Source organism: Mustela erminea, chromosome 13 (genome assembly GCF_009829155.1).
Source record: "Mustela erminea isolate mMusErm1 chromosome 13, mMusErm1.Pri, whole genome shotgun sequence".
Lineage (NCBI taxonomy): Eukaryota > Metazoa > Chordata > Mammalia > Carnivora > Mustelidae > Mustela > Mustela erminea.
Genome location: NC_045626.1, coordinates 65,594,452 through 65,610,773, shown reverse-complemented (window position 1 = coordinate 65,610,773; position 16,322 = coordinate 65,594,452). Strand labels below are relative to the sequence as shown.

The window sequence follows — 16,322 nt, the reverse complement described above, 5'->3', positions numbered from 1 at the left end:
ACGCATGGGCCCACAGGACTTTCACTCACTAGGGCTCAATCCTGACTGCACATGCAGTCTGGTGTCAGACATACACTCCCAGGGCCCTGAAGCAGGCCAGGTAATCCCCCTGTCTATGTCTGGAGCTCATGGGGAACGAGGAGGAGCCTTCACCAGAACTGCTAGGGAGCTGAGACAGGCCAAGGACAGAGCCTACAAAGCCAGGGAGTTTAAGGACCACAATGGTACAGAGCACAGGGACCCCTTATTAAGGTTTCATCCCGCCACTCCCACCCTAGAGAATCCTAAGAGGTAGAAGGAAGAGTAGAGGGTCCTGGTATCACACAGCATCTGTTGGCCTCATTTCATGGATATGACTACAGAGGCCCAAATGAGGGAGAAGACCAACCAGGCCTCCCTCATTTCCATGGCCCTGCAGGCAGAAGCCCGGAATCTCCCTGCCTCCGGTAGGACCCCTCACTTCCTGTAAGTTTACATTAAGGAAGAGTAAAACACCAAAATACAAAGACGGAGGAATAAGAATACCGCCAAATTCATAAACTCCAGGTTGCAGTTTATCAATTCCCTGATGATGCTGACCCAACGACAGAATAATTGCTCTGTTATGAAATATTTTGAAGCAAGCTCCAGATATCATATCTTCTATAGATAATATTTTATCTATGGAGTGACAGATAAGGTCCTAGCAGAAAAAAAAGTATTATTATCAAACCTACACAAACACTATGAATAAACCATTTAATCCAAAACTCTTTCTCATCAGAGTTATCACAATTGCCATAACAGAATTTAAGGAGTTACATTTCAGGTCCTGTACTTATTTGATGGTATTTCCTATTATGACTATAGAATAAGGTTTGTCACTGTGATCGGTGGATGAGTCTTCGGGTCCCTTGGATCAGTAAGAATGTCCCCAATCACTCTACTTTCCCTAAAAAGATAACGGCGATGATGGCAGAGATGCCGATTCTGGAAATCTCCCATGTGGATATGAAGCCACGGCTTCTCTGAAACATTCAGTCTGCTTCCGGTACCTGCAAAGGGCTTCTGGCATCAGGCGCTTCAGGAATGCAGCTTGGACTTGGCAAAACCACTGCCCAGAATGGTTGCTACATTGCATCAAAGGGCCCGGGTCAAGTGGACCTTTTTAGGTAGCATTAACTACCTGTAGGTTCACTGACTCCAGCCATTTGATGGGAAGGGTGCCTCATGGCACCCTTGACCTTGACCCTGACCCATGACCACTCATTGGGTGGTCATCGCTCTCCCTCTGGGTCCTTCTGTCCTATGTCCTTTCTGTCCTCCTTCTCCTGTGAGGAAAGGGCAGCACGTGCCCATGAGGGAAATGCGGGTGTACAGTGTGACAGCTACCCAGCTACAGACCCTAGCTGGGTAGCTCCTAGTCCTAAAGACTCCTCTTTATTCTACCCATGGTGCCTCTGATATCTAGGAAAAAGAAGAAATGGAAACTGTCCCCTATTGTTCTCCATTTATAGAAGGATGGTATGTTCTCTCCATCCTCCCCTGTTGAATCATCACTATGTGGTGAACTGGTAAACTCTGAGATCTTATGGATCACTTTGGGGGATCATACCAGGGTTGTCCTCTATGCACGATGGAAATGTGGCTGCACATATGGACATTAATCCTGTGGGAGCCTCTTTGGGTGGCTCCAGGGTAGACACACATGACCCCAGGACACCTATAAGCTCCTGCTTCCTGATTGAGGATATACTCTAGCTCATCTATGCCTATCCACCCTGGGCGTGAAATCAGTCACTCATGCCAGCCTTGGTTAGTGGGAGTGGGGAATGAAGACTCTTTGAAAGGAACAGAGCAGAAGTCACACACCAGACCATTCCCAACATGAGACCAGATAAGGGATTGGCTGGAGCTACTCCCGAGGTCATCTGGACACAGGTTGGCATGCTCTACAGAACCAACCAAGACTTAACTTAGGACCGTCCTAACTAGGACACTCCCAAGAAGATAAATCTGAGACCTCTGGAGTGATGATTGTGGACATAGGAAGTTTCCAGTGGCCCATGAACCCAGACTCACCTGCTTTTAACTGCAAAGGAAGGTTTTGGGAGGGAGGGGACACACAGGGCCCTCACCTGATGGTGTCACTAAGGAACTGGGATTGCGTGACGATGCCGAGAGGGGATGTCCTGTTCCTTTCCATGAAACCTAACTCCAAAGGACAGACAGGCCTTCCACAAACTATTCTACATCCTGGCAGACAGTAAAACCAAGAGCAGATCAGATATCAACTCCCTTTGGGAGAATTGTTTCCAAGGATCCTGTTGCAGAACACATGGGGTCACTGGTCCTGTCATCTGCTCGGGGTGGTGGCCGTGTGTCTCCTCCATGCTGAGCAGACGCCAGCCTAGAGGAGTGCCCCCACTTCCTCCACCACAGCTGCAGGTGGGGGCTACTGGGTGGGGCACAGCTCCCAGGAGGGGTTTTTGTATGTGCTTGTATCACAGTGTTATGTGTTCGGCGGAGGGACCCAGCTGACCGTCCTAGGTGAGTCTCCTCATCTCCCTCCTTCCTTCCCTGCTCTCCCAGAGGTTTGGGTGATTTTCTGCCTTTTTCTTTTGTGTCTTTTGTGTCTCGTCTCAGCCTTGGTCATGCTTTCACCTGGGATCCCAACCTCTGGGACCCTGACCTCCTCCTCTCCCCATTGGATTTTCCTGCTTACTTCTTAGGTCATCACCAGCCCCTTACCTCCAACCCGAGAGGCAGGCAATGGTTGGGATGACTAAAAACTCCTCTCTCTGTCTGCCAGGGTCGTGCTGGGCCCTACGTGTGCTCTGTTCTGGCGCCTGATGCTCCACTCTTATCTCTGGGAGGCACTGGGGTCCGCCATCCTAAAGGGAAGAGGGCAGAGGGAGCATTGGGGGGGATGACCATTTGGTTCCTTTAGAGGGACCCAGCACCCTCAGGTCCTAGGCTGGGGACACACAGGTTAGAGGTTCTGAGAAGGTCCCAGGGCTCTGGGACAAGGATCCAAGCATGGTTGCAGGGGTGGAGTGGCTCCCGCCGGCCTCTCCAGGCTGCCACCCAGCGCTCTATGGGCAGAGAGCCAAGCAACACTGCAAGACAGGAGAGAGCAGGGAGGACAAGGTGCTCCAGTCAGGAAGCCTGGAACAGGGTCATGGAACGACAGGGTGTGGGCAAAAGACGGACTCCTGGCTCTTATGGGAAACGACCAGTTACAAAACGAAAGCCAGTATGGACAGTACGGCTACTGACCTGACTAATTGGCCAGGGGAAACACCAAGGACAAGGCAGAGGGGACACCAGAACCTTCAGGCAGACCGTGATCTTATGGGGTCCTTGGCTCATTACAGACTTCAAGAGAGATACATTTGGGTAAATATAATTGCCACAGAGGAAAGATCCAGAGGCCTCCAGAGCAGAAATACCAGATCGCAGGAGACCACAGAGAGTTCTTGTCATCCACTCCGGGGACAGACAGAATGTCACAGGAAGAGGCCAAGAGAGTGAGGGCCAGACATCTGTGTGACAGGCCAGGGCCCAGAGGGTTCTCAAGTCAGGAGATGGCAGGTGTACAGTGTGACAGCTACCCATGAGGGATGGGAAATAGTTGGAGGAAGATGCAAGCCACCTTCTTGAGAATAATTGCTCAGACAGAGGTTGGTCCCTAAACAGGAGTCCATGCCCTGGGCCTGGACACCCAGGCCTGTGGGTGTCTCTAACCCTGATGTTAGAGACACTGACATCAGGGTCTCCCGCAAATGGAAATGGAATCAATGACCCACTGCCCCCACCATGCCCCGCAGGTCAGCCCACGTCCGCACCCTCGGTCACGCTCTTCCCGCCCTCCTCTGAGGAACTCGCCGCCAGCAAGGCCACCCTGGTGTGCCTCATCAGTGACTTCTACCCCAGCGGCGTGACGGTGGCCTGGAAGGCAGACGGCAGCCCCGTCACCCAGGGCGTGGAGACCACCAAGCCCTCCAGACAGAGCAACAACAAGTACGCGGCCAGCAGCTACTTGAGCCTGTCGCCTGACAAGTGGCAATCTCACAGCAGCTTCAGCTGCCTGGTCACGCACGAGGGCAAAACCGTGGAGAAGAAGGTGGTCCCCTCACAGTGCTCTTAGGTCCCTGAGACTTCCAGGGATGGGGGCCTTCCTCTCCCAGATACCCCTTTCCCAGCTCACCATGTCCCCCTGAGTCCCCACCCAGGTTCTGCTCAGAGCAGGCAGGTCACAATGCCATCCCTGTTTATTATTTGCTCAATAAAGATCTCATCATTTATCATCTGATATTTCTGATGTGTATTTTCTATCTGGTTGTGCCTAGGTTAAAGTTTCGGTAGTTAAGGGAAGGGACAGTTATGGAACATGTGAAATTATCCGCTCCTCGCCTACTCAACTAACTCTGAAAGGACCCCCTCTGAGCTCTGTTTGTCCCAGTCAGTGACACATAGCAGGAAAGATTCCTGGATCTGGGAGCGCCACCATGCGATCCTTGTCACCTATAAAGTGCAGAAAGCTGACTGAGATGGACCAGGGGGCCTACCGGGTAACAGGGAGAATCGGGGAAGGTTCCAGGAGCCAGCAGTGGGCACAGACAACAATAAGAAGGAAGGTGATCCTTGAGCCAAAACAGTGGCTTTTCAGAGCAGGAGGGAACTTCCCTGTTTCAATACAAGTGACCCAGAGGGAGAGCGATGACCACCCAATGAGCAGTCCATGTTTGGCCCATTAGCAGGGAGCCAGGAAAGCTTTGAACAGTGCATCTTAGAAATACATTTCTCAAACTTCCACAATGCCTGTCAGCTATGTAAAGACCGTAGCAAGTTCTACAGCAAACAGTTTAACATCTTGTAGCCTAACACTCCCCAACCTCGCTGACTCTCCCAACCAACTCAGGGAGCCCTGGAACACTCTTCAAGACAGCAGAGTCCCCTTCACTAGTGCTGAGATCTAAGAGTCAGGCTGAAGCACAAGGAAGCCCAGTTTATGTTCTGATGGGCCTGGGTCAGGTTCAGGATCAGAGTGGCCCTAGCAGGGGGCTGGCACCTCAATCAGTGAGGTCAAGTAGAGCGCTACTCTCTGGGTGGTTATGAATGAAGCCGATGATGTTGGCCTGCGTGTGGTGGAGATTTGGAGAACTGGGTCAGTGAGAAAGGCAAGCAAGTGGGCATTCAATGATTGTCCCTAGGACAGAGAGTCAGTTCCATTCAAGGAGTATAGTTGGACTGGGGCAGATAAGTCAGGAGGGTGAGTGTGGCTTGAGGACTACAGCAAGGTCAAGCTTCCCCAAGCATCAGGGCCCTCCGCCCTCCTACGCATGGGCCCACAGGACTTTCACTCACTAGGGCTCAATCCTGACTGCACATGCAGTCTGGTGTCAGACATACACTCCCAGGGCCCTGAAGCAGGCCAGGTAATCCCCCTGTCTATGTCTGGAGCTCATGGGGAACGAGGAGGAGCCTTCACCAGAACTGCTAGGGAGCTGAGACAGGCCAAGGACAGAGCCTACAAAGCCAGGGAGTTTAAGGACCACAATGGTACAGAGCACAGGGACCCCTTATTAAGGTTTCATCCCGCCACTCCCACCCTAGAGAATCCTAAGAGGTAGAAGGAAGAGTAGAGGGTCCTGGTATCACACAGCATCTGTTGGCCTCATTTCATGGATCTGACTACAGAGGCCCAAATGAGGGAGAAGACCAACCAGGCCTCCCTCATTTCCATGGCCCTGCAGGCAGAAGCCCGGAATCTCCCTGCCTCCGGTAGGACCCCTCACTTCCTGTAAGTTTACATTAAGGAAGAGTAAAACACCAAAATACAAAGACGGAGGAATAAGAATACCGCCAAATTCATAAACTCCAGGTTGCAGTTTATCAATTCCCTGATGATGCTGACCCAATGACAGAATAATTGCTCTGTTATGAAATATTTTGAAGCAAGCTCCAGATATCATATCTTCTATAGATAATATTTTATCTATGGAGTGACAGATAAGGTCCTAGCAGAAAAAAAAGTATTATTATCAAACCTACACAAACACTATGAATAAACCATTTAATCCAAAACTCTTTCTCATCAGAGTTATCACAATTGCCATAACAGAATTTAAGGAGTTACATTTCAGGTCCTGTACTTATTTGATGGTATTTCCTATTATGACTATAGAATAAGGTTTGTCACTGTGATCGGTGGATGAGTCTTCGGGTCCCTTGGATCAGTAAGAATGTCCCCAATCACTCTACTTTCCCTAAAAAGATAACGGCGATGATGGCAGAGATGCCGATTCTGGAAATCTCCCATGTGGATATGAAGCCACGGCTTCTCTGAAACATTCAGTCTGCTTCCGGTACCTGCAAAGGGCTTCTGGCATCAGGCGCTTCAGGAATGCAGCTTGGACTTGGCAAAACCACTGCCCAGAATGGTTGCTACATTGCATCAAAGGGCCCGGGTCAAGTGGACCTTTTTAGGTAGCATTAACTACCTGTAGGTTCACTGACTCCAGCCATTTGATGGGAAGGGTGCCTCATGGCACCCTTGACCTTGACCCTGACCCATGACCACTCATTGGGTGGTCATCGCTCTCCCTCTGGGTCCTTCTGTCCTATGTCCTTTCTGTCCTCCTTCTCCTGTGAGGAAAGGGCAGCACGTGCCCATGAGGGAAATGCGGGTGTACAGTGTGACAGCTACCCAGCTACAGACCCTAGCTGGGTAGCTCCTAGTCCTAAAGACTCCTCTTTATTCTACCCATGGTGCCTCTGATATCTAGGAAAAAGAAGAAATGGAAACTGTCCCCTATTGTTCTCCATTTATAGAAGGATGGTATGTTCTCTCCATCCTCCCCTGTTGAATCATCACTATGTGGTGAACTGGTAAACTCTGAGATCTTATGGATCACTTTGGGGGATCATACCAGGGTTGTCCTCTATGCACGATGGAAATGTGGCTGCACATATGGACATTAATCCTGTGGGAGCCTCTTTGGGTGGCTCCAGGGTAGACACACATGACCCCAGGACACCTATAAGCTCCTGCTTCCTGATTGAGGATATACTCTAGCTCATCTATGCCTATCCACCCTGGGCGTGAAATCAGTCACTCATGCCAGCCTTGGTTAGTGGGAGTGGGGAATGAAGACTCTTTGAAAGGAACAGAGCAGAAGTCACACACCAGACCATTCCCAACATGAGACCAGATAAGGGATTGGCTGGAGCTACTCCCGAGGTCATCTGGACACAGGTTGGCATGCTCTACAGAACCAACCAAGACTTAACTTAGGACCGTCCTAACTAGGACACTCCCAAGAAGATAAATCTGAGACCTCTGGAGTGATGATTGTGGACATAGGAAGTTTCCAGTGGCCCATGAACCCAGACTCACCTGCTTTTAACTGCAAAGGAAGGTTTTGGGAGGGAGGGGACACACAGGGCCCTCACCTGATGGTGTCACTAAGGAACTGGGATTGCGTGACGATGCCGAGAGGGGATGTCCTGTTCCTTTCCATGAAACCTAACTCCAAAGGACAGACAGGCCTTCCACAAACTATTCTACATCCTGGCAGACAGTAAAACCAAGAGCAGATCAGATATCAACTCCCTTTGGGAGAATTGTTTCCAAGGATCCTGTTGCAGAACACATGGGGTCACTGGTCCTGTCATCTGCTCGGGGTGGTGGCCGTGTGTCTCCTCCATGCTGAGCAGACGCCAGCCTAGAGGAGTGCCCCCACTTCCTCCACCACAGCTGCAGGTGGGGGCTACTGGGTGGGGCACAGCTCCCAGGAGGGGTTTTTGTATGTGCTTGTATCACAGTGTTATGTGTTCGGCGGAGGGACCCAGCTGACCGTCCTAGGTGAGTCTCCTCATCTCCCTCCTTCCTTCCCTGCTCTCCCAGAGGTTTGGGTGATTTTCTGCCTTTTTCTTTTGTGTCTTTTGTGTCTCGTCTCAGCCTTGGTCATGCTTTCACCTGGGATCCCAACCTCTGGGACCCTGACCTCCTCCTCTCCCCATTGGATTTTCCTGCTTACTTCTTAGGTCATCACCAGCCCCTTACCTCCAACCCGAGAGGCAGGCAATGGTTGGGATGACTAAAAACTCCTCTCTCTGTCTGCCAGGGTCGTGCTGGGCCCTACGTGTGCTCTGTTCTGGCGCCTGATGCTCCACTCTTATCTCTGGGAGGCACTGGGGTCCGCCATCCTAAAGGGAAGAGGGCAGAGGGAGCATTGGGGGGGATGACCATTTGGTTCCTTTAGAGGGACCCAGCACCCTCAGGTCCTAGGCTGGGGACACACAGGTTAGAGGTTCTGAGAAGGTCCCAGGGCTCTGGGACAAGGATCCAAGCATGGTTGCAGGGGTGGAGTGGCTCCCGCCGGCCTCTCCAGGCTGCCACCCAGCGCTCTATGGGCAGAGAGCCAAGCAACACTGCAAGACAGGAGAGAGCAGGGAGGACAAGGTGCTCCAGTCAGGAAGCCTGGAACAGGGTCATGGAACGACAGGGTGTGGGCAAAAGACGGACTCCTGGCTCTTATGGGAAACGACCAGTTACAAAACGAAAGCCAGTATGGACAGTACGGCTACTGACCTGACTAATTGGCCAGGGGAAACACCAAGGACAAGGCAGAGGGGACACCAGAACCTTCAGGCAGACCGTGATCTTATGGGGTCCTTGGCTCATTACAGACTTCAAGAGAGATACATTTGGGTAAATATAATTGCCACAGAGGAAAGATCCAGAGGCCTCCAGAGCAGAAATACCAGATCGCAGGAGACCACAGAGAGTTCTTGTCATCCACTCCGGGGACAGACAGAATGTCACAGGAAGAGGCCAAGAGAGTGAGGGCCAGACATCTGTGTGACAGGCCAGGGCCCAGAGGGTTCTCAAGTCAGGAGATGGCAGGTGTACAGTGTGACAGCTACCCATGAGGGATGGGAAATAGTTGGAGGAAGATGCAAGCCACCTTCTTGAGAATAATTGCTCAGACAGAGGTTGGTCCCTAAACAGGAGTCCATGCCCTGGGCCTGGACACCCAGGCCTGTGGGTGTCTCTAACCCTGATGTTAGAGACACTGACATCAGGGTCTCCCGCAAATGGAAATGGAATCAATGACCCACTGCCCCCACCATGCCCCGCAGGTCAGCCCACGTCCGCACCCTCGGTCACGCTCTTCCCGCCCTCCTCTGAGGAACTCGCCGCCAGCAAGGCCACCCTGGTGTGCCTCATCAGTGACTTCTACCCCAGCGGCGTGACGGTGGCCTGGAAGGCAGACGGCAGCCCCGTCACCCAGGGCGTGGAGACCACCAAGCCCTCCAGACAGAGCAACAACAAGTACGCGGCCAGCAGCTACTTGAGCCTGTCGCCTGACAAGTGGCAATCTCACAGCAGCTTCAGCTGCCTGGTCACGCACGAGGGCAAAACCGTGGAGAAGAAGGTGGTCCCCTCACAGTGCTCTTAGGTCCCTGAGACTTCCAGGGATGGGGGCCTTCCTCTCCCAGATACCCCTTTCCCAGCTCACCATGTCCCCCTGAGTCCCCACCCAGGTTCTGCTCAGAGCAGGCAGGTCACAATGCCATCCCTGTTTATTATTTGCTCAATAAAGATCTCATCATTTATCATCTGATATTTCTGATGTGTATTTTCTATCTGGTTGTGCCTAGGTTAAAGTTTCGGTAGTTAAGGGAAGGGACAGTTATGGAACATGTGAAATTATCCGCTCCTCGCCTACTCAACTAACTCTGAAAGGACCCCCTCTGAGCTCTGTTTGTCCCAGTCAGTGACACATAGCAGGAAAGATTCCTGGATCTGGGAGCGCCACCATGCGATCCTTGTCACCTATAAAGTGCAGAAAGCTGACTGAGATGGACCAGGGGGCCTACCGGGTAACAGGGAGAATCGGGGAAGGTTCCAGGAGCCAGCAGTGGGCACAGACAACAATAAGAAGGAAGGTGATCCTTGAGCCAAAACAGTGGCTTTTCAGAGCAGGAGGGAACTTCCCTGTTTCAATACAAGTGACCCAGAGGGAGAGCGATGACCACCCAATGAGCAGTCCATGTTTGGCCCATTAGCAGGGAGCCAGGAAAGCTTTGAACAGTGCATCTTAGAAATACATTTCTCAAACTTCCACAATGCCTGTCAGCTATGTAAAGACCGTAGCAAGTTCTACAGCAAACAGTTTAACATCTTGTAGCCTAACACTCCCCAACCTCGCTGACTCTCCCAACCAACTCAGGGAGCCCTGGAACACTCTTCAAGACAGCAGAGTCCCCTTCACTAGTGCTGAGATCTAAGAGTCAGGCTGAAGCACAAGGAAGCCCAGTTTATGTTCTGATGGGCCTGGGTCAGGTTCAGGATCAGAGTGGCCCTAGCAGGGGGCTGGCACCTCAATCAGTGAGGTCAAGTAGAGCGCTACTCTCTGGGTGGTTATGAATGAAGCCGATGATGTTGGCCTGCGTGTGGTGGAGATTTGGAGAACTGGGTCAGTGAGAAAGGCAAGCAAGTGGGCATTCAATGATTGTCCCTAGGACAGAGAGTCAGTTCCATTCAAGGAGTATAGTTGGACTGGGGCAGATAAGTCAGGAGGGTGAGTGTGGCTTGAGGACTACAGCAAGGTCAAGCTTCCCCAAGCATCAGGGCCCTCCGCCCTCCTACGCATGGGCCCACAGGACTTTCACTCACTAGGGCTCAATCCTGACTGCACATGCAGTCTGGTGTCAGACATACACTCCCAGGGCCCTGAAGCAGGCCAGGTAATCCCCCTGTCTATGTCTGGAGCTCATGGGGAACGAGGAGGAGCCTTCACCAGAACTGCTAGGGAGCTGAGACAGGCCAAGGACAGAGCCTACAAAGCCAGGGAGTTTAAGGACCACAATGGTACAGAGCACAGGGACCCCTTATTAAGGTTTCATCCCGCCACTCCCACCCTAGAGAATCCTAAGAGGTAGAAGGAAGAGTAGAGGGTCCTGGTATCACACAGCATCTGTTGGCCTCATTTCATGGATCTGACTACAGAGGCCCAAATGAGGGAGAAGACCAACCAGGCCTCCCTCATTTCCATGGCCCTGCAGGCAGAAGCCCGGAATCTCCCTGCCTCCGGTAGGACCCCTCACTTCCTGTAAGTTTACATTAAGGAAGAGTAAAACACCAAAATACAAAGACGGAGGAATAAGAATACCGCCAAATTCATAAACTCCAGGTTGCAGTTTATCAATTCCCTGATGATGCTGACCCAATGACAGAATAATTGCTCTGTTATGAAATATTTTGAAGCAAGCTCCAGATATCATATCTTCTATAGATAATATTTTATCTATGGAGTGACAGATAAGGTCCTAGCAGAAAAAAAAGTATTATTATCAAACCTACACAAACACTATGAATAAACCATTTAATCCAAAACTCTTTCTCATCAGAGTTATCACAATTGCCATAACAGAATTTAAGGAGTTACATTTCAGGTCCTGTACTTATTTGATGGTATTTCCTATTATGACTATAGAATAAGGTTTGTCACTGTGATCGGTGGATGAGTCTTCGGGTCCCTTGGATCAGTAAGAATGTCCCCAATCACTCTACTTTCCCTAAAAAGATAACGGCGATGATGGCAGAGATGCCGATTCTGGAAATCTCCCATGTGGATATGAAGCCACGGCTTCTCTGAAACATTCAGTCTGCTTCCGGTACCTGCAAAGGGCTTCTGGCATCAGGCGCTTCAGGAATGCAGCTTGGACTTGGCAAAACCACTGCCCAGAATGGTTGCTACATTGCATCAAAGGGCCCGGGTCAAGTGGACCTTTTTAGGTAGCATTAACTACCTGTAGGTTCACTGACTCCAGCCATTTGATGGGAAGGGTGCCTCATGGCACCCTTGACCTTGACCCTGACCCATGACCACTCATTGGGTGGTCATCGCTCTCCCTCTGGGTCCTTCTGTCCTATGTCCTTTCTGTCCTCCTTCTCCTGTGAGGAAAGGGCAGCACGTGCCCATGAGGGAAATGCGGGTGTACAGTGTGACAGCTACCCAGCTACAGACCCTAGCTGGGTAGCTCCTAGTCCTAAAGACTCCTCTTTATTCTACCCATGGTGCCTCTGATATCTAGGAAAAAGAAGAAATGGAAACTGTCCCCTATTGTTCTCCATTTATAGAAGGATGGTATGTTCTCTCCATCCTCCCCTGTTGAATCATCACTATGTGGTGAACTGGTAAACTCTGAGATCTTATGGATCACTTTGGGGGATCATACCAGGGTTGTCCTCTATGCACGATGGAAATGTGGCTGCACATATGGACATTAATCCTGTGGGAGCCTCTTTGGGTGGCTCCAGGGTAGACACACATGACCCCAGGACACCTATAAGCTCCTGCTTCCTGATTGAGGATATACTCTAGCTCATCTATGCCTATCCACCCTGGGCGTGAAATCAGTCACTCATGCCAGCCTTGGTTAGTGGGAGTGGGGAATGAAGACTCTTTGAAAGGAACAGAGCAGAAGTCACACACCAGACCATTCCCAACATGAGACCAGATAAGGGATTGGCTGGAGCTACTCCCGAGGTCATCTGGACACAGGTTGGCATGCTCTACAGAACCAACCAAGACTTAACTTAGGACCGTCCTAACTAGGACACTCCCAAGAAGATAAATCTGAGACCTCTGGAGTGATGATTGTGGACATAGGAAGTTTCCAGTGGCCCATGAACCCAGACTCACCTGCTTTTAACTGCAAAGGAAGGTTTTGGGAGGGAGGGGACACACAGGGCCCTCACCTGATGGTGTCACTAAGGAACTGGGATTGCGTGACGATGCCGAGAGGGGATGTCCTGTTCCTTTCCATGAAACCTAACTCCAAAGGACAGACAGGCCTTCCACAAACTATTCTACATCCTGGCAGACAGTAAAACCAAGAGCAGATCAGATATCAACTCCCTTTGGGAGAATTGTTTCCAAGGATCCTGTTGCAGAACACATGGGGTCACTGGTCCTGTCATCTGCTCGGGGTGGTGGCCGTGTGTCTCCTCCATGCTGAGCAGACGCCAGCCTAGAGGAGTGCCCCCACTTCCTCCACCACAGCTGCAGGTGGGGGCTACTGGGTGGGGCACAGCTCCCTGGAGGGGTTTTTGTATGTGCTTGTATCACAGTGTTATGTGTTCGGCGGAGGGACCCAGCTGACCGTCCTAGGTGAGTCTCCTCATCTCCCTCCTTCCTTCCCTGCTCTCCCAGAGGTTTGGGTGATTTTCTGCCTTTTTCTTTTGTGTCTTTTGTGTCTCGTCTCAGCCTTGGTCATGCTTTCACCTGGGATCCCAACCTCTGGGACCCTGACCTCCTCCTCTCCCCATTGGATTTTCCTGCTTACTTCTTAGGTCATCACCAGCCCCTTACCTCCAACCCGAGAGGCAGGCAATGGTTGGGATGACTAAAAACTCCTCTCTCTGTCTGCCAGGGTCGTGCTGGGCCCTACGTGTGCTCTGTTCTGGCGCCTGATGCTCCACTCTTATCTCTGGGAGGCACTGGGGTCCGCCATCCTAAAGGGAAGAGGGCAGAGGGAGCATTGGGGGGGATGACCATTTGGTTCCTTTAGAGGGACCCAGCACCCTCAGGTCCTAGGCTGGGGACACACAGGTTAGAGGTTCTGAGAAGGTCCCAGGGCTCTGGGACAAGGATCCAAGCATGGTTGCAGGGGTGGAGTGGCTCCCGCCGGCCTCTCCAGGCTGCCACCCAGCGCTCTATGGGCAGAGAGCCAAGCAACACTGCAAGACAGGAGAGAGCAGGGAGGACAAGGTGCTCCAGTCAGGAAGCCTGGAACAGGGTCATGGAACGACAGGGTGTGGGCAAAAGACGGACTCCTGGCTCTTATGGGAAATGACAAGTTACAGAACGAAAGCCAGTATGGACAGTACGGCTACTGACCTGACTAATTGGCCAGGGGAAACACCAAGGACAAGGCAGAGGGGACACCAGAACCTTCAGGCAGACCGTGATCTTATGGGGTCCTTGGCTCATTACAGACTTCAAGAGAGATACATTTGGGTAAATATAATTGCCACAGAGGAAAGATCTAGAGGCCTCCAGAGCAGAAATACCAGATCGCAGGAGACCACAGAGAGTTCTTGTCATCCACTCCAGGGACAGACAGAATGTCACAGGAAGAGGCCAAGAGAGTGAGGGCCAGACATCTGTGTGACAGGCCAGGGCCCAGAGGGTTCTCAAGTCAGGAGATGGCAGGTGTACAGTGTGACAGCTACCCATGAGGGATGGGAAATAGTTGGAGGAAGATGCAAGCCACCTTCTTGAGAATAATTGCTCAGACAGAGGTTGGTCCCTAAACAGGAGTCCATGCCCTGGGCCTGGACACCCAGGCCTGTGGGTGTCTCTAACCCCGATGTTAGAGACACTGACATCAGGGTCTCCCGCAAATGGAAATGGAATCAATGACCCACTGCCCCCACCATGCCCCGCAGGTCAGCCCACGTCGGCACCCTCGGTCACGCTCTTCCCGCCCTCCTCTGAGGAACTCGCCGCCAGCAAGGCCACCCTGGTGTGCCTCATCAGTGACTTCTACCCCAGCGGCGTGACGGTGGCCTGGAAGGCAGACGGCAGCCCCGTCACCCAGGGCGTGGAGACCACCAAGCCCTCCAGACAGAGCAACAACAAGTACGCGGCCAGCAGCTACTTGAGCCTGTCGCCTGACAAGTGGCAATCTCACAGCAGCTTCAGCTGCCTGGTCACGCACGAGGGCAAAACCGTGGAGAAGAAGGTGGTCCCCTCACAGTGCTCTTAGGTCCCTGAGACTTCCAGGGATGGGGGCCTTCCTCTCCCAGATACCCCTTTCCCAGCTCACCATGTCCCCCTGAGTCCCCACCCAGGTTCTGCTCAGAGCAGGCAGGTCACAATGCCATCCCTGTTTATTATTTGCTCAATAAAGATCTCATCATTTATCATCTGATATTTCTGATGTGTATTTTCTATCTGGTTGTGCCTAGGTTAAAGTTTCGGTAGTTAAGGGAAGGGACAGTTATGGAACATGTGAAATTATCCGCTCCTCGTCTACTCAACTAACTCTGAAAGGACCCCCTCTGAGCTCTGTTTGTCCCAGTCAGTGACACATAGCAGGAAAGAGTCCTGGATCTGGGAGCGCCACCATGCGATCCTTGTCACCTGTAAAGTGCAAAAAGCTGACTGAGATGGACCAGGGGGCCTACGGGGTAACAGGGAGAAACGGGGAAGGTTCCAGGAGCCAGCAGTGGGCACAGACAACAATAAGAAGGAAGGTGATCCTTGAGCCAAAACAGTGGCTTTTCAGAGCAGGAGGGAACTTCCCTGTTTCAATACAAGTGACCCAGAGGGAGAGCGATGACCACCCAATGAGCAGTCCATGTTTGGCCCATTAGCAGGGAGCCAGGAAAGCTTTGAACAGTGCATCTTAGAAATACATTTCTCAAACTTCCACAATGCCTGTCAGCTATGTAAGGACCGTAGCAAGTTCTACAGCAAACAGTTTAACATCTTGTAGCCTAACACTCCCCAACCTCGCTGACTCTCCCAACCAACTCAGGGAGCCCTGGAACACTCTTCAAGACAGCAGAGTCCCCTTCACTAGTGCTGAGATCTAAGAGTCAGGCTGAAGCACAAGGAAGCCCAGTTTATGTTCTGATGGGCCTGGGTCAGGTTCAGGATCAGAGTGGCCCTAGCAGGGGGCTGGCACCTCAATCAGTGAGGTCAAGGAGAGCGCTACTCTCTGGGTAGGTTATGAATGAAGCCGATGATGTTGGCCTGCGTGTGGTGGAGATTTGGAGAACTGGGTCAGTGAGGAAGGCAAGCAAGTGGGCATCCAATGATTGTCCCTAGGACAGAGAGTCAGTTCCATTCAAGGAGTATAGTTGGACTGGGGCAGATAAGTCAGGAGGGTGAGTGTGGCTTGAGGACTACAGCAAGGTCACGCTTCCCCAAGCATTAGGGCCCTCTGCCCTCCTACGCATGGGCCCACCAGACTTTCACTCACTGGGGCTCAATCCTGACTGCACATGCAGCCGGGTGACCCCTGCAGTGGCTGGGACCTCATTCAATAATGTCCCAACACTCGACACATTCATTTACCGTTGGATTGGGGATGGATCAGTGATGTCAGCCTGCATAAAGGAGTGCCTCGGGAGTACTGGTCAATAAGAAAGGCCACCATGAGTGCCTCAGGAAAGGCTTCCAGTGATTTTCCCAATGAGGGAGTCAATTTGAATTCAGAAGTAGAGTTAAGGCAGGTCAGACTAGCCTGAGACCCATGTCAAGTTCAGGCTTCCCCGAGTACACAGGGACTCCAAACACCAGACCCACAGGACT

At 51.7% G+C, this 16,322-nt stretch overlaps 3 protein-coding genes and 4 gene segments (V, D, J or C); all 7 read left to right on the top strand.

Moving 5' to 3' along the window:
- Positions 1–4,294, top strand: part of LOC116571639 — a 248,716-nt gene extending 244,422 nt beyond the window's left edge. Inside the window, 2 exon segments of the V gene segment in view lie at positions 2,491–2,529; positions 3,810–4,294. Coding sequence covers positions 2,491–2,529; positions 3,810–4,129 — 359 coding nt within the window.
- The window catches only part of LOC116571642 (immunoglobulin lambda-1 light chain-like), a 487,065-nt gene that overhangs the window by 451,283 nt on the left and 19,460 nt on the right, over positions 1–16,322 (top strand). The window lies entirely within an intron of this gene.
- LOC116571649 overlaps positions 1–16,322 on the top strand; it is a 146,006-nt gene that overhangs the window by 112,076 nt on the left and 17,608 nt on the right.
- Positions 1–16,322, top strand: part of LOC116571641 (immunoglobulin lambda-1 light chain-like) — a 1,068,967-nt gene that overhangs the window by 1,041,148 nt on the left and 11,497 nt on the right. The gene's annotated exons all lie outside the window — the stretch shown is intronic.
- LOC116571643 (immunoglobulin lambda-1 light chain-like) overlaps positions 1–16,322 on the top strand; it is a 569,629-nt gene that overhangs the window by 545,944 nt on the left and 7,363 nt on the right. The gene's annotated exons all lie outside the window — the stretch shown is intronic.
- LOC116572250 lies at positions 4,491–9,614 on the top strand. The segment is given in 3 exon segments: positions 4,491–4,553; positions 7,714–7,849; positions 9,130–9,614. Coding segments are annotated over 3 exon segments (519 nt in total).
- On the top strand, positions 11,011–14,934 carry LOC116572249. The segment is given in 3 exon segments: positions 11,011–11,086; positions 13,062–13,169; positions 14,450–14,934. Coding segments are annotated over 3 exon segments (504 nt in total).